The 20,058-nt window shown below is 47.8% G+C and overlaps 1 protein-coding gene across 1 annotated transcript in view; it reads right to left on the reverse strand.

The window, feature by feature from the left end:
* Positions 1 to 17,856, reverse strand: part of LOC112242262 (multidrug resistance-associated protein 1) — a gene marked incomplete at its 5' end in the record, with an annotated part of 50,749 nt that extends 32,893 nt beyond the window's left edge. The window contains 9 exons of the mRNA XM_042313732.1: positions 4,814 to 4,981; positions 5,591 to 5,767; positions 6,707 to 6,833; positions 7,486 to 7,555; positions 8,748 to 8,835; positions 14,076 to 14,222; positions 14,772 to 14,909; positions 15,683 to 15,748; positions 17,823 to 17,856. Of these exons, the coding sequence (XP_042169666.1) occupies positions 4,814 to 4,981; positions 5,591 to 5,767; positions 6,707 to 6,833; positions 7,486 to 7,555; positions 8,748 to 8,835; positions 14,076 to 14,222; positions 14,772 to 14,909; positions 15,683 to 15,748; positions 17,823 to 17,856 (1,015 nt within the window). The remainder of the gene's footprint in view (positions 1 to 4,813; positions 4,982 to 5,590; positions 5,768 to 6,706; positions 6,834 to 7,485; positions 7,556 to 8,747; positions 8,836 to 14,075; positions 14,223 to 14,771; positions 14,910 to 15,682; positions 15,749 to 17,822) is intronic.
* Between the last annotated feature and the right edge of the window lie 2,202 nt (positions 17,857 to 20,058).

Here is a 20,058-nt window from a genome sequence, read left to right on the forward strand (position 1 = left end):
CTCCCCTTCATCTTTAACCAGGTCTCCCCCCCTTCATCTTTAACCTGGTCTCTTCCCCTTCATCCTTAACCTGGTCTCCTCCCCTTCATCCTTAACCTGGTCTCCTCCCCTTCATCTTTAACCAGGTCTCCTCCCCTTCATCTTTAACCTGGTCTCGCCCCCTTCATCTTTAACCTGGTCTCGCCCCCTTCATCTTTAACCAGGTCTCCTCCCCTTCATCTTTAACCAGGTCTCCCCCCTTCATCTTTAACCAGGTCTCCTCCCCTTCATTTTTAACCAGGTCTCCTCCCCTTCATTTTTAACCAGGTCTCCTCCCCTTCATTTTTAACCAGGTCTCCTCCCCTTCATTTTTAACCAGGTCTCCTCCCCTTCATTTTTAACCAGGTCTCCTCCCCTTCATTTTTAACCAGGTCTCCTCCCCTTCATTTTTAACCAGGTCTCCTCCCCTTCATTTTTAACCAGGTCTCCTCCCCTTCATCTTTAACCAGGTCTCCTCCCCTTCATCTTTAACCAGGTCTCCTCCCCTTCATCTTTAACCAGGTCTCCTCCCCTTCATCTTTAACCAGGTCTCCTCCCCTTCATCTTTAACCAGGTCTCCTCCCCTTCATCTTTAACCAGGTCTCCTCCCCTTCATCTTTAACCAGGTCTCCTCCCCTTCATCTTTAACCAGGTCTCCTCCCCTTCATCTTTAACCAGGTCTCCTCCCCTTCATCTTTAACCAGGTCTCCTCCCCTTCATCTTTAACCAGGTCTCCTCCCCTTCATCTTTAACCAGGTCTCCTCCCCTTCATCTTTAACCAGGTCTCCTCCCCTTCATCTTTAACCAGGTCTCCTCCCCTTCATCTTTAACCAGGTCTCCTCCCTTTCATCTTTAACCAGGTCTCCTCCCCTTCATCTTTAACCAGGTCTCCTCCCCTTCATCTTTAACCAGGTCTCCTCCCCTTCATCTTTAACCAGGTCTCCTCCCCTTCATCTTTAACCAGGTCTCCTCCCCTTCATCTTTAACCAGGTCTCCTCCCCTTCATCTTTAACCAGGTCTCCTCCCCTTCATCTTTAACCAGGTCTCCTCCCTTTCATCTTTAACCAGGTCTCCTCCCCTTCATCTTTAACCAGGTCTCCTCCCCTTCATCTTTAACCAGGTCTCCTCCCCTTCATCTTTAACCTGTCTCCTCCCCTTCATCTTTAACCAGGTCTCCTCCCCTTCATCTTTAACCAGGTCTCCTCCCCTTCATCTACACTGATTGAAGTGGATTTAACAGGTGACATCAATAAGGGATCACCTGGATTCACCTGGTCAGTCTGCGTCATGGAAAGAGCATGTTTTATACACTGAGTGTATATACAGTACATATACTGTATATTTTGAATGAACAGCTGACTGAAGACTGGACGGCCGGGGATTTGTGAGGTTGAGTCCGTTTCAAAGATGGTGGATGAATTAAGATAGTTCACTTAGGCCATTTACCATTTACCTTAGTTCATTGACTGTAGAGGAACCAGATACCAGCTGGGTCTGGTCTGTTTAGTTCATTGACTGTATAATATGAACCAGATACCAGCTGGGTCTGGTCTGATTAGTTCATTGACTGTAGAGGAACCAGGTACCAGCTGGGTCTGGTCTGATTAGTTCATTGACTTTAGAGGAACCAGATACCAGCTGGGTCTGGTCTGATTAGTTCATTGACTGTAGAGGAACCAGGTACCAGCTGGGTCTGGTCTGATTAGTTCATTGACTGTAGAGGAACCAGATACCAGCTGGGTCTGGTCTGATTAGTTCATTGACTGTATAATATGAACCAGATACCAGCTGGGTCTGGTCTGTTTAGTTCATTGACTGTAGAGGAACCAGGTACCAGCTGGGTCTGGTCTGATTAGTTCATTGACTGTAGAGGAACCAGATACCAGCTGGGTCTGGTCTGATTAGTTCATTGACTGTAGAGGAACCAGGTACCAGCTGGGTCTGGTCTGATTAGTTCATTGACTGTAGAGGAACCAGATACCAGCTGGGTCTGGTCTGATTAGTTCATTGACTGTATAATATGAACCAGATACCAGCTGGGTCTGGTCTGATTAGTTCATTGACTGTATAATATGAACCAGATACCAGCTGGGTCTGGTCTGATTAGTTCATTGACTGTAGAGGAACCAGGTACCAGCTGGGTCTGGTCTGATTAGTTCATTGACTGTAGAGGAACCAGGTACCAGCTGGGTCTGGTCTGATTAGTTCATTGACTGTAGAGGAACCAGGTACCAGCTGGGTCTGGTCTGATTAGTTCATTGACTGTAGAGGAACCAGGTACCAGCTGGGTCTGGTCTGATTAGTTCATTGACTGTAGAGGAACCAGGTACCAGCTGGGTCTGGTCTGATTAGTTCATTGACTGTAGAGGAACCAGGTACCAGCTGGGTCTGGTCTGATTAGTTCATTGACTGTAGAGGAACCAGGTACCAGCTGGGTCTGGTCTGATTAGTTCATTGACTGTAGAGGAACCAGGTACCAGCTGGGTCTGGTCTGATTAGTTCATTGACTGTAGAGGAACCAGGTACCAGCTGGGTCTGGTCTGTTTAGTTCATTGACTGTAGAGGAACCAGGTACCAGCTGGGTCTGGTCTGTTTAGTTCATTGACTGTAGAGGAACCAGGTACCAGCTGGGTCTGGTCTGATTAGTTCATTGACTGTAGAGGAACCAGGTACCAGCTGGGTCTGGTCTGATTAGTTCATTGACTGTAGAGGAACCAGGTACCAGCTGGGTCTGGTCTGATTAGTTCATTGACTGTAGAGGAACCAGGTACCAGCTGGGTCTGGTCTGATTAGTTCATTGACTGTAGAGGAACCAGATACCAGCTGGGTCTGGTCTGATTAGTTCATTGACTGTATAATATGAACCAGATACCAGCTGGGTCTGGTCTGATTAGTTCATTGACTGTAGAGGAACCAGGTACCAGCTGGGTCTGGTCTGTTTAGTTCATTGACTGTAGAGGAACCAGGTACCAGCTGGGTCTGGTCTGATTAGTTCATTGACTGTATAATATGAACCAGATACCAGCTGGGTCTGGTCTGTTTAGTTCATTGACTGTAGAGGAACCAGGTACCAGCTGGGTCTGGTCTGTTTAGTTCATTGACTGTAGAGGAACCAGGTACCAGCTGGGTCTGGTCTGTTTAGTTCATTGACTGTAGAGGAACCAGGTACCAGCTGGGTCTGGTCTGATTAGTTCATTGACTGTAGAGGAACCAGGTACCAGCTGGGTCTGGTCTGATTAGTTCATTGACTGTAGAGGAACCAGGTACCAGCTGGGTCTGGTCTGATTAGTTCATTGACTGTATAATATGAACCAGATACCAGCTGGGTCTGGTCTGTTTAGTTCATTGACTGTAGAGGAACCAGGTACCAGCTGGGTCTGGTCTGATTAGTTCATTGACTGTAGAGGAACCAGGTACCAGCTGGGTCTGGTCTGATTAGTTCATTGACTGTAGAGGAACCAGGTACCAGCTGGGTCTGGTCTGTTTAGTTCATTGACTGTAGAGGAACCAGGTACCAGCTGGGTCTGGTCTGTTTAGTTCATTGACTGTAGAGGAACCAGGTACCAGCTGGGTCTGGTCTGATTAGTTCATTGACTGTAGAGGAACCAGGTACCAGCTGGGTCTGGTCTGATTAGTTCATTGACTGTAGAGGAACCAGATACCAGCTGGGTCTGGTCTGTTTAGTTCATTGACTGTAGAGGAACCAGGTACCAGCTGGGTCTGGTCTGTTTAGTTCATTGACTGTAGAGGAACCAGGTACCAGCTGGGTCTGGTCTGATTAGTTCATTGACTGTATAATATGAACCAGATACCAGCTGGGTCTGGTCTGTTTAGTTCATTGACTGTAGAGGAACCAGGTACCAGCTGGGTCTGGTCTGATTAGTTCATTGACTGTATAATATGAACCAGGTACCAGCTGGGTCTGGTCTGTTTAGTTCATTGACTGTAGAGGAACCAGGTACCAGCTGGGTCTGGTCTGATTAGTTCATTGACTGTATAATATGAACCAGATACCAGCTGGGTCTGGTCTGTTTAGTTCATTGACTGTAGAGGAACCAGGTACCAGCTGGGTCTGGTCTGATTAGTTCATTGACTGTATAATATGAACCAGGTACCAGCTGGGTCTGGTCTGATTAGTTCATTGACTGTAGAGGAACCAGGTACCAGCTGGGTCTGGTCTGTTTAGTTCATTAACTGTAGAGGAACCAGGTACCAGCTGGGTCTGGTCTGATTAGTTCATTGACTGTATAATATGAACCAGATACCAGCTGGGTCTGGTCTGTTTAGTTCATTGACTGTAGAGGAACCAGGTACCAGCTGGGTCTGGTCTGATTAGTTCATTGACTGTATAATATAAACCAGGTACCAGCTGGGTCTGGTCTGATTAGTTCATTGACTGTAGAGGAACCAGATAACAGCTGGGTCTGGTCTGATTAGTTCATTGACTGTAGAGGAACCAGGTACCAGCTGGGTCTGGTCTGATTAGACTGTGTCTGAAGGAAGACACGGTCACTGTCCTGACGAGTAGACACGCCCCTAACGAGTAGACCCGCCCCTAACAAGTAGTCCCGCCCCTAACGAGTAGTCCCGCCCCTAACGAGTAGTCCCGCCCCCAGCAAGGACATCCCATAACGTGTGTGTGACATCCAATAAAGGAAGACACACACAGTGTCACCAGCACGAGTCTACAGAGACAAAAATCAGTCACACACACAGAGAGTCACACTGTAAACCAAATCCAAACCACATCCCTATTATAAACCCTGACCTCTGTTTTGGGGTTACGACCTCTTACCCTGTCCTTGAGGACTCCCTGAGGCCCGACAACCTTCTCGAAGATGTGTTTGCCCACGTGGGCGTCGACCGCCGACAGAGGATCGTCCAATAGATAGACAGCACAGTCGCAGTAGACTGCCCTGGCCAGACTGACCCTCTGCTTCTGACCACCTGACAGGTTCACACCCTGAGGAGGAGGGGGAGGAGGAGGGAAGACACCCATGTTAAAATACAACCATCAATACTGCCAGTACCCAAGGCCAGACATGGGTTCTCCATTCACTACCTGTACAGTAGGATACATTATCTCAAGACACACAGGGGGTGTTTCAAACCAACAACCTGGTTCCTTCCCTGGGCATACCAGTGGGTCCCAGCACTTACAAAACCAGTGACCATGGCCTCACCTTCTCCCTGATCTAACCCTAACCCCCACCAGACCCCCTCCTGTCCTCACCTTCTCCCTTCTAACCCCCCACCAGACCCCCTCCTGTCCTCACCTTCTCCCCAATCGAACACCCACCAGACCCCCTCCTGTCCTCACCTTCTCCCTGATCTAACCCCCACCAGACCCCCTCCTGTCCTCACCTTCTCCCTGATCTAACCCCCACCAGACCCCCTCCTGTCCTCACCTTCTCCTGATCTAACCCCCACCAGACCCCCTCCTGTCCTCACCTTCTCCCTGATCTAACCCCCACCAGACCCCCTCCTGTCCTCACCTTCTCCTGATCTAACCCCCACCAGACCCCCTCCTGTCCTCACCTTCTCCCTGATCTAACCCCCCCCCTGTCCTCACCTTCTCCCCGATCTCAGTGCCGTCTCCAGCAGGCAGGATCTCCAGGTCTGGCAGCAGGGCGCAGGCCTCCACCACTCTGTGGTACCAGCTCTCCTTCCTCTCCTGACCAAACACTATGTTGTCTTTCAGGGTGGCATTCTGGATCCACGCCTGCTGAGGTACATAGGCCACAGAGCCCTGGAGAGAGAGAGAGGGAAAGAGAGAGAGAGAGAGAGAGAGAGAGAGAGAGAGAGAGGGAGGGAGGGAGAGTGGGAGGAGAGAGAGAGATAGATAGTGGGAGAAGAGAGAGAGAGAGAGAGAGGGAAAGAGAGAGAGAGAGAGAGGAGGGAGGGAGGGGGGAGAGAGATAGATAGTGGGAGGAGAGAGAGAGAGAGAGAGAGGGAGGGAGGGAGGAGAGGGAGGGGGAGAGGGGGGAGGGAGGAGGGAGGGAGGGAGGGAGAGGGAGGGAGGGAGGGAGGGGGAGGGGGGAGGGAGGGAGGGAGGGAGGGAGGGAGGGAGGGAGGGAGGGAGGGAGGGAGGGAGGGAGGGAGGGAGGGAGGGAGGGAGGGAGGGAGGGAGGGAGGGAGGGAGGGAGGGGGAGGGAGGGAGGGAGGGAGGGAGGGAGGGGGGAGGGAGGGAGGGAGGGAGGGAGGGAGGGAGGGAGAAGGGAGGGAGGGGGAGGGGGGGAGGGAGGGAGGGGGAGGGAGGGAGGGAGGGAGGGAGGGAGGGAGGGAGGGAGGGAGGGAGGGAGGGAGGGAGGGAGGGAGGGAGGGAGGGAGGGGGAGGGAGGGAGGGAGGGAGGGAGGGGGGGAGACACATAACATCAACAGTCATAGCTGCTGTCGTTAAAACCAACTACATCGTGCCGTGGTCTGGTGTCTTAGCTCCAAACTCTGGACCCCATGCCCCTGCTGACGTGGGTTGGAGCCCCACCTTGGCCAGCTCCAGACTCTGGACCCCATGCCCCTGCTGACGTGGGTTGGAGCCCCACCTTGGCCAGCCTCTGTCAACACCCCTACTATCTGTCTCCCTGGCTACACACCTGGACTGTACAAAAGTATACAGATATGGAAGGAGTTTCCTTTAAAACAACAACAACCAATCACATCTCTCTCTATGTTGTCAGTGTTTATGTACCTTGACAGAGACAGATCCCTCTAGTTTCTCCATCTCCCCCAGCAGAGCAGAGAGCAGAGAGGATTTCCCTGAGCCAACGTGTCCCACCACAGCTACCAGAGACCCATCTGGGATACATACACTTAACCTGCAGCAGAGAGAGAGAGAGAGAGACAGAGAGAGAGAGAGAGAGGGGGATAGAGGGAGCGAGGGAGAGAGAGAGGGAGAAAGAGAAGGAGAGGGAGAGAGAGAGGGATAGAGGGAGAAAGAGAAGGAGAGAGAGAGAGAGAGAGATAGAGGGAGAAAGAGAAGAAGAGGGAGAGAGAGAGAGAGATAGAGGGAGATAGAGAGAGAGGGATAGAGGGATAGAGGGAGAAAGAAGAAGAGAGGGAGACAGATAAAGGGATAGAGGGAGCGAGGGAGAGGGATAGAGGGAGCGAGGGAGAGCGAGAAAGGGAGAGCGAGACAGCAAGAGAGGAGTTAGAGGCTGTGTGTATGTATACTATAGTAATGGAATATGCAGAAAGCTGTGTGTATGTATACTATAGTAATAGAATATGCAGTAAGCTGTGTGTATGTATACTATAGTAATAGAATATGCAGTAAGCTGTGTGTATGTATACTATAGTAATAGAATATGCAGTAAGCTGTGTGTGTATACTATAGTAATAGAATATGCAGTAAGCTGTGTGTGTATACTATAGTAATGGAATATGCAGAAAGCCTCCAACTGACATGAAAGTAACAAAGCCAAAAGGGGGGGGTGAATACATTGGACAACACTCTTCTTAGAGCAATACCTCTTCAGAGTGGGGGCATCGTTTCTACACCAGCTGAACACCCCGTCCTCAATGGAGATACTGTCTGAGCCTGGGAACAGAGGAAGACATACAAGAGAGAGGAACAGGAAGTGAGTAGAGAGAGAGAGGGAGAGAGAGAGAGAGAGAGAGAGAGAGGAACAGGAAGTGAGTAGAGAGAGAGAGAGAGAGAGAGAGGAACAGGAAGTGAGTAGAGAGAGAGAGAGAGAGAGAGAGAGACAGAGAGGAACAGGAAGTGAGTAGAGAGAGAGAGAGAGAGAGAGAGAGAGAGGAACAGGTGAGTAGAGAGAGAGAGAGAGGAACAGGAAGTGAGTAGAGAGAGAGAGAGAGAGTATTGAAGCCTCATTACAGACTAACACATCAAACAGCATCTGGGTACAGAGGCTGGGATGACCTTTCTGCCTGTGTTTCTCACTCTGTCTGCCTGTGTTTCTCACTCTGTCTGTGTGTGTGTGTTTCTCACTCTGTCTGTGTGTGTTTCTCACTCTGTCTGCGTGTGTTTCTCACTCTGTCTGCGTGTGTTTCTCACTCTGTCTGCGTGTGTTTCTCACTCTGTCTGTGTCTGCGTGTGTTTCTCACTCTGTCTGTGTGTGTTTCTCACTCTGTCTGTGTCTGTGTGTGTTTCTCACTCTGTCTGTGTGTGTTTCTCACTCTGTCTGTGTCTGTGTGTGTTTCTCACTCTGTCTGTGTGTGTTTCTCACTCTGTCTGTGTGTGTTTCTCACTCTGTCTGTGTGTGTTTCTCACTCTGTCTGTGTGTGTTTCTCACTCTGTCTGCGTGTGTTTCTCACTCTGTCTGTGTGTGTTTCTCACTCTGTCTGTGTCTGTGTGTGTTTCTCACTCTGTCTGTGTGTGTTTCTCACTCTGTCTGTGTGTGTTTCTCACTCTGTCTGTGTGTGTTTCTCACTCTGTCTGTGTGTGTTTCTCACTCTGTGTCTGTGTGTGTTTCTCACTCTGTGTCTGTGTGTGTTTCTCACTCTGTCTGTGTCTGTGTGTGTTTCTCACTCTGTCTGCGTGTGTTTCTCACTCTGTCTGCGTGTGTTTCTCACTCTGTCTGTGTGTGTTTCTCACTCTGTCTGTGTGTGTTTCTCACTCTGTCTGTGTGTGTTTCTCACTCTGTCTGTGTGTGTTTCTCACTCTGTCTGTGTGTGTTTCTCACTCTGTCTGTGTGTGTGTTTCTCACTCTGTCTGTGTGTGTGTTTCTCACTCTGTCTCGTGTGTGTGTGTGTGTGCATATGTGACTCACAGCCTGCTACAGCCATGCGCTCCACACTGTCCTCCTGCAGCTCCTCATGAGACAGAAACACACACAGACGTTTCATAGAAACACTGGCCTGCAGAGAGAGATGGAGGGAAGGAGGGAGAGAGGGAGATGGAGGGAAGGAGGGAGAGAGAAAGAGACAGGGAGAGAGGGAGATGGAGGGAAGGAGGGAGAGAGAAAGAGACAGGGGAGAGAGGGAGATGGAGGGAAGGAGGGAGAGAGAAAGAGACAGGGAGAGAGGGAGATGGAGGGAAGGAGGGAGAGAGAAAGAGACAGGGAGAGAGGGAGACAGATGGAGGGAAGGAGGGAGAGAGAAAGAGACAGGGAGAGAGGGAGACAGATGGAGGGAAGGAGGGAGAGAGAAAGAGACAGGGAGAGAGGGAGATGGAGGGAAGGAGGGAGAGAGAAAGAGACAGGGAGAGAGGGAGACAGATGGAGGGAGGGAGAGAAAGAGAGACAGGGAGAGAGGGAGACAGATGGAGGGAGGGAGAGAGAAAGAGACAGGGAGAGAGGGAGATGGAGGGAAGGAGGGAGAGAGAAAGAGACAGGGAGAGAGGGAGACAGATGGAGGGAAGGAGGGAGAGAGAAAGAGACAGGGAGAGAGGGAGATGGAGGGAAGGAGGGGAGAGAAAGAGACAGGGAGAGAGGGAGACAGATGGAGGGAGGGAGAGAAAGAGAGACAGGGAGAGAGGGAGACAGATGGAGGGAGGGAGAGAGAAAGAGACAGGGAGAGAGGGAGACAGATGGAGGGAGGGAGAGAGAAAGAGACAGGGAGAGAGGGAGACGGATGGAAGGAGGGAGAGAAAGAGGGAGAGAGATGGAGGGAGGGAGAGAGAAAGAGACAGGGAGAGAGGGAGACGGATGGAAGGAGGGAGAGAAAGAGACAGGGAGAGAGGGAGACAGATGGAGGGAGGGAGAGAAAGAGAGACAGAGATGGAGGAAGGAGACAGCAGGGAGAGGATGCATATTAGTGATGCGCTGGTTGATTCATAACCCGCAGTCCCCGCAGTTATATCTGCAGGAGGATGGGTTAAGGGTCATTACATATTGTGTGGCTGAAGGGTGGTTGGCTGAAGGGCGGGTGGTTGGCTGAAGGGCGGGTGGTTGGCTGAAGGGCGGGTGGTTGGCTGAAGGGCGGGTGGTTTGGCTGAAGGGCGGGTGGGGGCAGAAGGGAGGGTGGTTGGCTGAAGGGAGGGTGGTTGGCTGAAGGGCAGGTGGGTGGTTGGCTGAAGGGCAGGTGGGTGGTTGGCTGAAGGGCAGGTGGGTGGTTGGCTGAAGGGCGGGTGGGTGGTGGGATGAAGGGCAGGTGGGTGGTTGGCTGAAGGGCAGGTGGGTGGTTGGCTGAAGGGAGGGTGGGTGGTTGGCTGAAGGGAGGGTGGTTGGCTGAAGGGCAGGTGGGTGGTTGGCTGAAGGGCAGGCGGGTGGTTGGCTGAAGGGCAGGCGGGTGGTTGGCTGAAGGGTGGGTGGTTGGCTGAAGGGCAGGTGGGTGGTTGGCTGAAGGGCAGGTGGGTGGTTGGCTGAAGGGCAGGTGGGTGGTTGGCTGAAGGGAGGGTGGGTGGTTGGCTGAAGGGAGGGTGGGTGGTTGGCTGAAGGGCAGGTGGGTGGTTGGCTGAAGGGCAGGTGGGTGGTTGGCTGAAGGGCAGGTGGGTGGTTGGCTGAAGGGCAGGTGAGTGGTTGGCTGAAGGGCAGGTGGGTGGTTGGCTGAAGGGCAGGTGGGTGGTTGGCTGAAGGGCAGGTGGGTGGTTGGCTGAAGGGAGGGTGGTTGGCTGAAGGGAGGGTGGTTGGCTGGTTGGCTGAAGGGCAGGTGGGTGGTTGGCTGAAGGGCAGGTGGGTGGTTGGCTGAAGGGAGGGTGGTTGGCTGAAGGGCGGGTTGAATAAATAGAAGCAATCCCTTGATTGTGCAATTTAGGCTACATGGAGGTTGCTATATATTATGTCAGGCTATCTGACATTAGCACAGTATAGCCTGTTATCACTAGGGGTACAAGTGTAGCCTGTTATCGCTAGAGTTACCAGTGTAGCCTGTTATCGCTAGAGTTACCAGTGTAGCCTGTTATCGCTAGAGTTACCAGTGTAGCCTGTCATCACTAGGGATAGTAGTGTAGCCTGTTATCACTCGGGATAGTAGTGTAGCCTGTTATCGCTCGAGTTACCAGTGTAGCCTGTTATCGCTCGAGTTACCAGTGTAGCCTGTCATCGCTAGAGTTACCAGTGTAGCCTGTTATCACTAGGGTTACCAGTGTAGCCTGTTATCGCTCGAGTTACCAGTGTAGCCTGTTATCACTCGAGTTACTAGTGTAGCCTGTCATCGCTCGAGTTACCAGTGTAGCCTGTTATCACTCGAGTTACCAGTGTAGCCTGTTATCGCTCGAGTTACCAGTGTAGCCTGTCATCGCTCGAGTTACCAGTGTAGCCTGTCATCGCTAGAGTTACCAGTGTAGCCTGTTATCACTCGAGTTACTAGTGTAGCCTGTTATCGCCTGGACAATTTATAGAATGACAAAAATAAAGAATTACAGGGGGCAGTTTTAAAAAACGTAATAATAAATATATAACCAACGTTCTGTAGTTACACTAGTCCCCTGTGAATAGGGCTTTCTCCTTAATAATAAATATATAACCAACGTTCTGTAGTTACACTAGTCCCCTGTGAATAGGGCTTTATCCTTAATAATAAATATATAACCAACGTTCTGTAGTTACACTAGTCCCCTGTGAATAGGGCTTTATCCTTAATAATAAATATATAACCAACGTTCTGTAGTTACATTAGTCCCGTGTGAATAGGGCTTTATCCTTAATAATAAATATATAACCAACGTTCTGTAGTAACACTAGTCCCCTGTGAATAGGGCTTTATCCTTAATAATAAATATATAACCAACGTTCTGTAGTAACACTAGTCCCCTGTGAATAGGGCTTTATCCTTAATAATAAATATATAACCAACGTTCTGTAGTAACACTAGTCCCCTGTGAATAGGGCTTTATCCTTAATAATAAATATATAACCAACGTGCTGTAGTAACAAGCCATTTTGCCACAAATTTGGAAGTATGGTTGGGGTCATTGTCCATTTGGAAGACCGACCCATTTGCGACCAAGCTTTAACTTCCTGACTGATGTCTTGAGATGTTGCTTCAATATATCCACATAATTTTCATGAAGCCATCTATTTTGTGAAGTGCACCAGTCCCTCCTGCAGCAAAGCACCCCCACAACATGATGCTTCCACCCCCGTGCTTCACGGTTGGCACGGTGTTCTCCCCCTTTTTCCTTCAAACATAACGATTATGGCCAAACAGTACTATTTTTGTTTCATCAGACCAGAGGACATTTCTCCAAAAAGTACAATCTTTGTCCCCATGTGCAGTTGCAAACCGTAGTCTGGCTTTTTTATGGCGGTTTTGGAGCAGTAGCTTTTTCCTTGCTGAGCGGTCTTTCAGGTTATGTTGATATAGGACTCGTTCTACTGTGGATATAGATACTTTTCTACCTGTTTCCTCCAGCATCTTCAGAAGGTCCTTTGCTGTTGTTCTGGGATTGATTTGCACTTTTCGCACCAAAGTACATTCATCTCTAGGAGACAGAACGCGTCTCCTTCCTGAGCGGTATGACGGCTGCGTGGTCCATTGGTGTTTATACTTGCGTAGTATACCATTGTTTGTACAGATGGTACCTTCAGGGGTTTGGAAATTGCTCCCAAGGATGAACCAGACTTGTGGAGGTCTACAATTATTTTTCTGAGGCCTTGAAATACATCCACATGTACACCTCCAATTGACTCAAATGATGTCAATTAGCCTATCAGAAGCTTCTAAAGCCATGACATCATTTTCTGGAATTTTCCAAGCTGTTTAAAGGCACAGTCAACTTAGTGTAAGTAAACTTCTGACCCACTGGAATTGTGATACAGTGAATTTTAAGTGAAATAATCTGTCTGTAAACAATTGTTGGAAAAATGACTTGTGTCATGCACAAATTAGATGTCCTAACCGACTGGCCAAAACTATAGTTTGTTAAGAAGAAATTTGTGGAGTGGTTGAAAAACTAGTTATAATGACTCCAACCTAAGTGTATGTAAACTTCTGACTTCAACTGTATACCATTCCATTACTATCAATACTGTATTGGATTTATTTTTTTACCTTATTTAACTAGACAAGTCAGTTAAGGACAAATTCTTATTTTCAATGACGGCCTAGGAACAGTGGGCTACCCTGCCGACATGACTATATATCAATCCAATACTATCAATACTATATTGGACATGATTTGTCATGACATTGATCAACTTTGGTTGATGGATTCATTCATTAGTAACCAACTGATTGATTGATTGACTAATTAATTAATTGGCCAATTGACTGACCGATTGACTAATTGATATACCATACTGACCTGCACCACGAGGCTGAAAGATTGATTTATTGATTGATTGATCAATATCTTGCCCCTGGTCACCAGCAGCATGGTACAGCTCACCGGTCTGTACCGCATATGAATCTGTCTGTCTGTCTGTGCGTGTGTCTGTGGCCAATTCTGATATTTTGCCCAATTATTGGCAAGAGCTGATCTGATTGGTCAAACAACGTATTAGGGAAACATATGAATCAGAATTGGGCTGCGTGTGTAAACGCAGCCACAGAGTGATCTGATTGGTCAAACAACGTATTAGGGAAACATATTAATCAGAATTGGGCTGCGTGTGTAAACGCAGCCATAGAGTGATCTGATTGGTCAAACAACGTATACAACGTATTAGGGAAACATATAAATCAGAATTGGGCTGCGTGTGTAAACGCAGCCATAGAGTGATCTGATTGGTCAAACAACGTATACAACGTATTAGGGAAACATATAAATCAGAATTGGGCTGCGTGTGTAAACGCAGCCATGGAGTGATCTGATTGGTCAAACAACGTATTAGGGAAACATATAAATCAGAATTGGGCTGCGTGTGTAAACGCAGCCATAGAGTGATCTGATTGGTCAAACAACGTATACAACGTATTAGGGAAACATATAAATCAGAATTGTGCTGCGTGTGTAAACGCAGCCATAGAGTGATCTTCAGTACAGCCCTCACACTGATGATGACCACATGTTACATGTTTATGAATTAATCACCTAGATGGAATCTGATTGGTTAGAGTTAATTGGTTAGTTTAGGGTTTTACTTCATTGATACATTGATGGATTTGATTTATAGATGAATACAGTGACTGATTTGATTGAATTTGCATATTGATTGATTTGTAGATAGATTATTTGATCGATTGATTTGCTGTCCAGACCTGATCAGCACACCTACCTGGACCATGCTGCTGATGACCATAGGCAGCATGTTGAGGGGGAAACGCAGGATGTTGAACAGAGCCAGAGACACAAATGCCTTCTGAGCATCCAGCACGTTCCTCTCATCTATCATCACATACACTGTGAACGTAGACAGCGCCACCTGGGGGATGGGAGGGGAAATGCATGTTAAATATCATAATATCACATAGACAGCACCACCTGGGGGATGGGAGGGGAAATACATGTCAAATATCATAATATCACATAGACAGCACCACCTGGGGGATGGGAGGGGAAATACATGTTATATATCATATAAAAATACATAATATCATAACATACAATGACTGTAGACAGCGACCAACTGGGGGATGGGAGGGGAAATGCATGTTATATATCGTATAACAATACCATCACATAAACTGAACGTGCACAGCGCCACCTGGGGGATGGGAGGGGAAATGCATGTTATATATCATAATATAACAATATATTATATCACATAAACTGAACGTACACAGCGCCACCTGGGGGATGGGAGGGGAAATACATGTTAAATATCATCATCAGATATTGAGGGGAGGGTAGAGACAATCAAAGACAATGTTAAATATTTATGTCAGGGACATAGGTGGATCAAGTGACCATGTAAGAGTGAGTGTGAGCATGCATGTGTGTGTGTGTGTGTCTACGTGTCTCTGTAACTCACCAGAAAGGGAGCACAGACCCAGGTGAAGGTGGATATGGCCCCCAGGTAAGCAGCCTTCTTGAGGACACGGAGCTCGCTCTCTCTGATGGCTGACACCTTGTCTTTGAAGGCCAGCTCCCACGCATACAGCTTCAACACCTTTAGGTTCAGGTTTAGGTTCAGGTTTAGGTTCAGGTTTATTTGAACATCTCGGTACATATTCAGAAACATTGATCAAATTGATCAAATCTGTGTCTGACTGAGCTCGTCCGGCTGTGTCTGTCTGAGCTCGTCCGGCTGTGTCTGTCTGAGCTCGTCCGGCTGTGTCTGTCTGAGCTCGTCCGGCTGTGTCTGTCTGAGCTCGTCCCGGCTGTGTCTGTCTGAGCTCGTCCGGCTGTGTCTGACTGAGCTCGTCCGGCTGTGTCTGACTGAGCTCGTCCGGCTGTGTCTGACTGAGCTCGTCCGGCTGTGTCTGACTGAGCTCGTCCGAGCTCGTGTGTCTCTGAGCTCGTCCGGCTGTGTCTCTCTGAGCTCGTCCGGCTGTGTCTCTCTGAGCTCGTCCGGCTGTGCTGCTGTCCGGCTCTCTGAGCTCGTCCGGCTGTGTCTCTCTGAGCTCGTCCGGCTGTGTCTCTCTGAGCTCGTCCGGCTGTGTCTCTCTGAGCTCGTCCGGCTGTGTCTCTCTGAGCTCGTCCGGCTGTGTCTCTCTGAGCTCGTCCGGCTGTGTCTCTCTGAGCTCGTCCGGCTGTGTCTGACTGGCTTAATAAACCCCAAACCCCAGACCCAGCTCATCTGGCACTCCAGCCAGGCTAGAGGAAACGCTGAAAGAACTGGAAGTATTTGACCCCAACCCTGACATGCAGAAACATACATAAAATGTGATACAAATTCAAACAGTATATAAACCTCAGGTCAAAAGACATGTGGTGAGATACCTTGATGCCGTTGAGAACTTCATTCATCAGCTTGATGCGGTTGTCTTTACTCTTCATCTGAGCTACCTGGTGATCACAACACACAACGCTGGCTATTACATCTCTATTACATCTCCGCTACATCTCTATTACATCTCTGCTACATCTCTATTACATCTCTATTACATCTCTGCTACATCTCTATTACATCTCTGCTACATCTCTATTACATCTCTGCTACATCTCTATTACATCTCTGCTACATCTCTGCTACATCTCTGCTACATCTCTATTACATCTCTGCTACATATCTATCACATCTCTATTACATCTCTGCTACATCTCTGCTACATCTCTGCTACATCTCTGCTACATCTCTATTACATCTCTATTACATCTCTGCTACATATCTACATCTCTATTACATCTCCATCTCTGCTACATCTCCATTACATCGCCGCTACATCTATATTACATCTCTACTACATCTCTATTACATCTCTGCTACAGCTCTATTACATCTCTGCTACATCTCCATTACAACTCCATTACATCGCCGCTACATCTATATTACAACTCCATTACATCACCGCCACAACTCTATTACAACTCCATTACATCGCCGCTACATCTATATTACAACTCCATTACATCGCCGCCACAACTCTATTACAACTCCATTACATCGCCGCTACATCTCTATTACATCTCCATTACATCTCCATTACATCTCTATTACATCTCTATTACATCTCTATTACATCTCTGCTACAACTCTATTACATCTCTGCTACAACTCTATTACATCTCTGCTACAACTCTATTACATCGTCGCTAAATCTCTATTACATCTCCATTACATCTCTGCTACATCTCTATCACATCTCTGCTACAATTCTATCACATCTCTGCTACATCTCTATTACATCTCTGCTACATCTCTATTACATGTCTGCTACAATTCTATCACATCTCTATTACGTCTCTACTACATCTCCATCGTCTGCTACATCTCCATTACATCGCCGCTACATCTATATTACAACTCTGCTACATCTCTATTACATCTCTACTACATCTCTATTACATCTCTATTACATCTCTGCTACAGCTCTATTACATCTCTGCTACAGCTCTATTACATCTCTGCTACAGCTCTATTACATCTCTGCTACATCTCTGCTACATCTCTATTACATCTCCATTACATCTCCATTACATCGCCGCTACATCTATATTACAACTCCATTACATCGCCGCTACATCTATTACAACTCCATTACATCGCCGCTACATCTATTACAACTCCATTACATCGCCGCTACATCTATTACAACTCCATTACATCGCCGCTACATCTATATTACAACTCCATTACATCTCTATTACAACTCCATTACATCACCGCTACATCTCTACTACATCTCCATTACAACTCCATTACATCTCTATCACATCTCTGCTACAGCTCTATTACATCTCTGCTACAACTCTATTACATCTCTGCTACATCTCTATTACATCTCTGCTACATCTCTATTACATCTCCATTACATCGCCGCTACATCTCTATTACATCTCCATTACATCTCTGCTACATCTCCATTACATCTCTGCTACAATTCTATCACATCTCTGCTACAATTCTATCACATCTCTGCTACATCTCTATTACATGTCTGCTACATCTCTATTACATCTCTATTACATCTCTGCTACATCTCTGCTACATCTCTGCTACATCTCTATTACATCTCTGCTACATCTCTATTACATCTCTGCTACATCTCCATTACATCGCCATTACAACTCTATTACATCGCCGCTACATCTCCATTACATCGCCTCTACAACTCATTACATCGCCGCTACATCTCCATTACATCGCCGCTACATCTCCATTACATCTCCGCTACAACTCCATTACATCTCCATTACATCTCTATTACATCTCTACTACATCTCTACTACATCGCCGCTACATCTCTGCTACATCTCTAGCGATACCTGGTATCAGAGAGGTACCTGGTATGTTGTGAATAAGGGGTCAGAGAGGTACCTGGTATGTTGTGAATAAGGAGTCAGAGAGGTACCTGGTATGTTGTGAATAAGGGGTCAGAGAGGTACCTGGTATGTTGTGAATAAGGAGTCAGAGAGGTACCTGGTATGTTTTGAATAAGGGGTCAGTGAGGTACCTGGTATGTTGTGAATAAGGAGTCAGAGAGGTACCTGGTATGTTGTGAATAAGGGGTCAGAGAGGTACCTGGTATGTTGTGAATAAGGGGTCAGAGAGGTACCTGGTATGTTGTGAATAAGGGGTCAGAGAGGTACCTGGTATGTTGTGAATAAGGGGTCAGAGAGGTACCTGGTATGTTGTGAATAAGGGTCAGAGAGGTACCTGGTATGTTGTGAATAAGGGGTCAGAGAGGTACCTGGTATGTTGTGAATAAGGAGTCAGAGAGGTACCTGGTATGTTGTGAATAAGGGGTCAGTGAGGTACCTGGTATGTTGTGAATAAGGAGTCAGAGAGGTACCTGGTATGTTGTGAATAAGGGGTCAGTGAGGTACCTGGTATGTTGTGAATAAGGGGTCAGTGAGGTACCTGGTATGTTGTGAATAAGGGGTCATTGAGGTACCTGGTATGTTGTGAATAAGGGGTCAGAGAGGTACCTGGTATGTTGTGAATAAGGGGTCAGAGAGGTACCTGGTATGTTGTGAATAAGGGGTCAGAGAGGTACCTGGTATGTTGTGAATAAGGGGTCAGTGAGGTACCTGGTATGTTGTGAATAAGGGGTCAGAGAGGTACCTGGTATGTTGTGAATAAGGGGTCAGAGAGGTACCTGGTATGTTGTGAATAAGGGGTCAGAGAGGTACCTGGTATGTTGTGAATAAGGAGTCAGAGAGGTACCTGGTATGTTGTGAATAAGGAGTCAGAGAGGTACCTGGTATGTTGTGAATAAGGGGTCAGAGAGGTACCTGGTATGTTGTGAATAAGGGGTCAGAGAGGTACCTGGTATGTTGTGAATAAGGGGTCCGAGAGGTACCTGGTATGTTGTGAATAAGGAGTCAGAGAGGTACCTGGTATGTTGTGAATAAGGGGTCAGAGAGGTACCTGGTATGTTGTGAATAAGGAGTCAGAGAGGTACCTGGTATGTTGTGAATAAGGAGTCAGAGAGGTACCTGGTATGTTGTGAATAAGGGTCAGAGAGGTACCTGGTATGATGTGAATAAGGGGTCAGTGAGGTACCTGGTATGTTGTGAATAAGGGGTCAGTGAGGTACCTGGTATGTTGTGAATAAGGGGTCATTGAGGTACCTGGTATGTTGTGAATAAGGGGTCAGAGAGGTACCTGGTATGTTGTGAATAAGGAGTCAGAGAGGTACCTGGTATGTTGTGAATAAGGGGGGGTACCAGAGAGGTACCTGGTATGTTGTGAATAAGGGGTCAGTGAGGTACCTGGTATGTTGTGAATAAGGGGTCAGAGAGGTACCTGGTATGTTGTGAATCAGAGAGGTACCTGGTATGTTGTGGAGTCAGAGAGGTACCTGGTATGTTTTGAATAAGGAGTCAGAGAGGTACCTGGTATGTTGTGAATAAGGAGTCAGAGAGGTACCTGGTATGTTGTGAATAAGGGGTCAGTGAGGTACCTGGTATGTTGTGAATAAGGAGTCAGAGAGGTACCTGGTATGTTTTGAATAAGGGGTCAGTGAGGTACCTGGTACCTGGTTGTGAATAAGGGGTCAGTGAGGTACCTGGTATGTTGTGAATAAGGGGTCAGAGAGGTACCTGGTATGTTGTGAATAAGGGGTCAGTGAGGTACCTGGTATGTTGTGAATAAGGGGTCAGTGAGGTACCTGGTATGTTGTGAATAAGGGGTCAGTGAGGTACCTGGTATGTTGTGAATAAGGGGTCAGTGAGGTACCTGGTATGTTGTGAATAAGGGGTCAGTGAGGTACCTGGTATGTTGTGAATAAGGGGTCAGAGAGGTACCTGGTATGTTGTGAATAAGGGGTCAGTGAGGTACCTGGTATGTTGTGAATAAGGGGAGGTACCTGGTATGTTGTGAATAAGGGGTCAGTGAGGTACCTGGTATGTTGTGAATAAGGGGTCAGTGAGGTACCTGGTATGTTGTGAATAAGGGGTCAGAGAGGTACCTGGTATGTTGTGAATAAGGGGTCAGTGAGGTACCTGGTATGATGTGAATAAGGGGTCAGTGAGGTACCTGGTATGTTGTGAAATCAGATAGGTAGTATGTTGTGAATACCTGAGGTACCTGGTATGTTGTGAATAAGGGGTCAGAGAGGTACCTGGTATGTTGTGAATAAGGGGTCAGTGAGGTACCTGGTATGATGTGAATAAGGGGTCAGAGAGGTACCTGGTATGTTGTGAATAAGGGG

Source organism: Oncorhynchus tshawytscha, unplaced genomic scaffold (assembly GCF_018296145.1).
Source record: "Oncorhynchus tshawytscha isolate Ot180627B unplaced genomic scaffold, Otsh_v2.0 Un_contig_9130_pilon_pilon, whole genome shotgun sequence".
In the NCBI taxonomy this organism is placed as follows: Eukaryota; Metazoa; Chordata; class Actinopteri; order Salmoniformes; family Salmonidae; genus Oncorhynchus; species Oncorhynchus tshawytscha.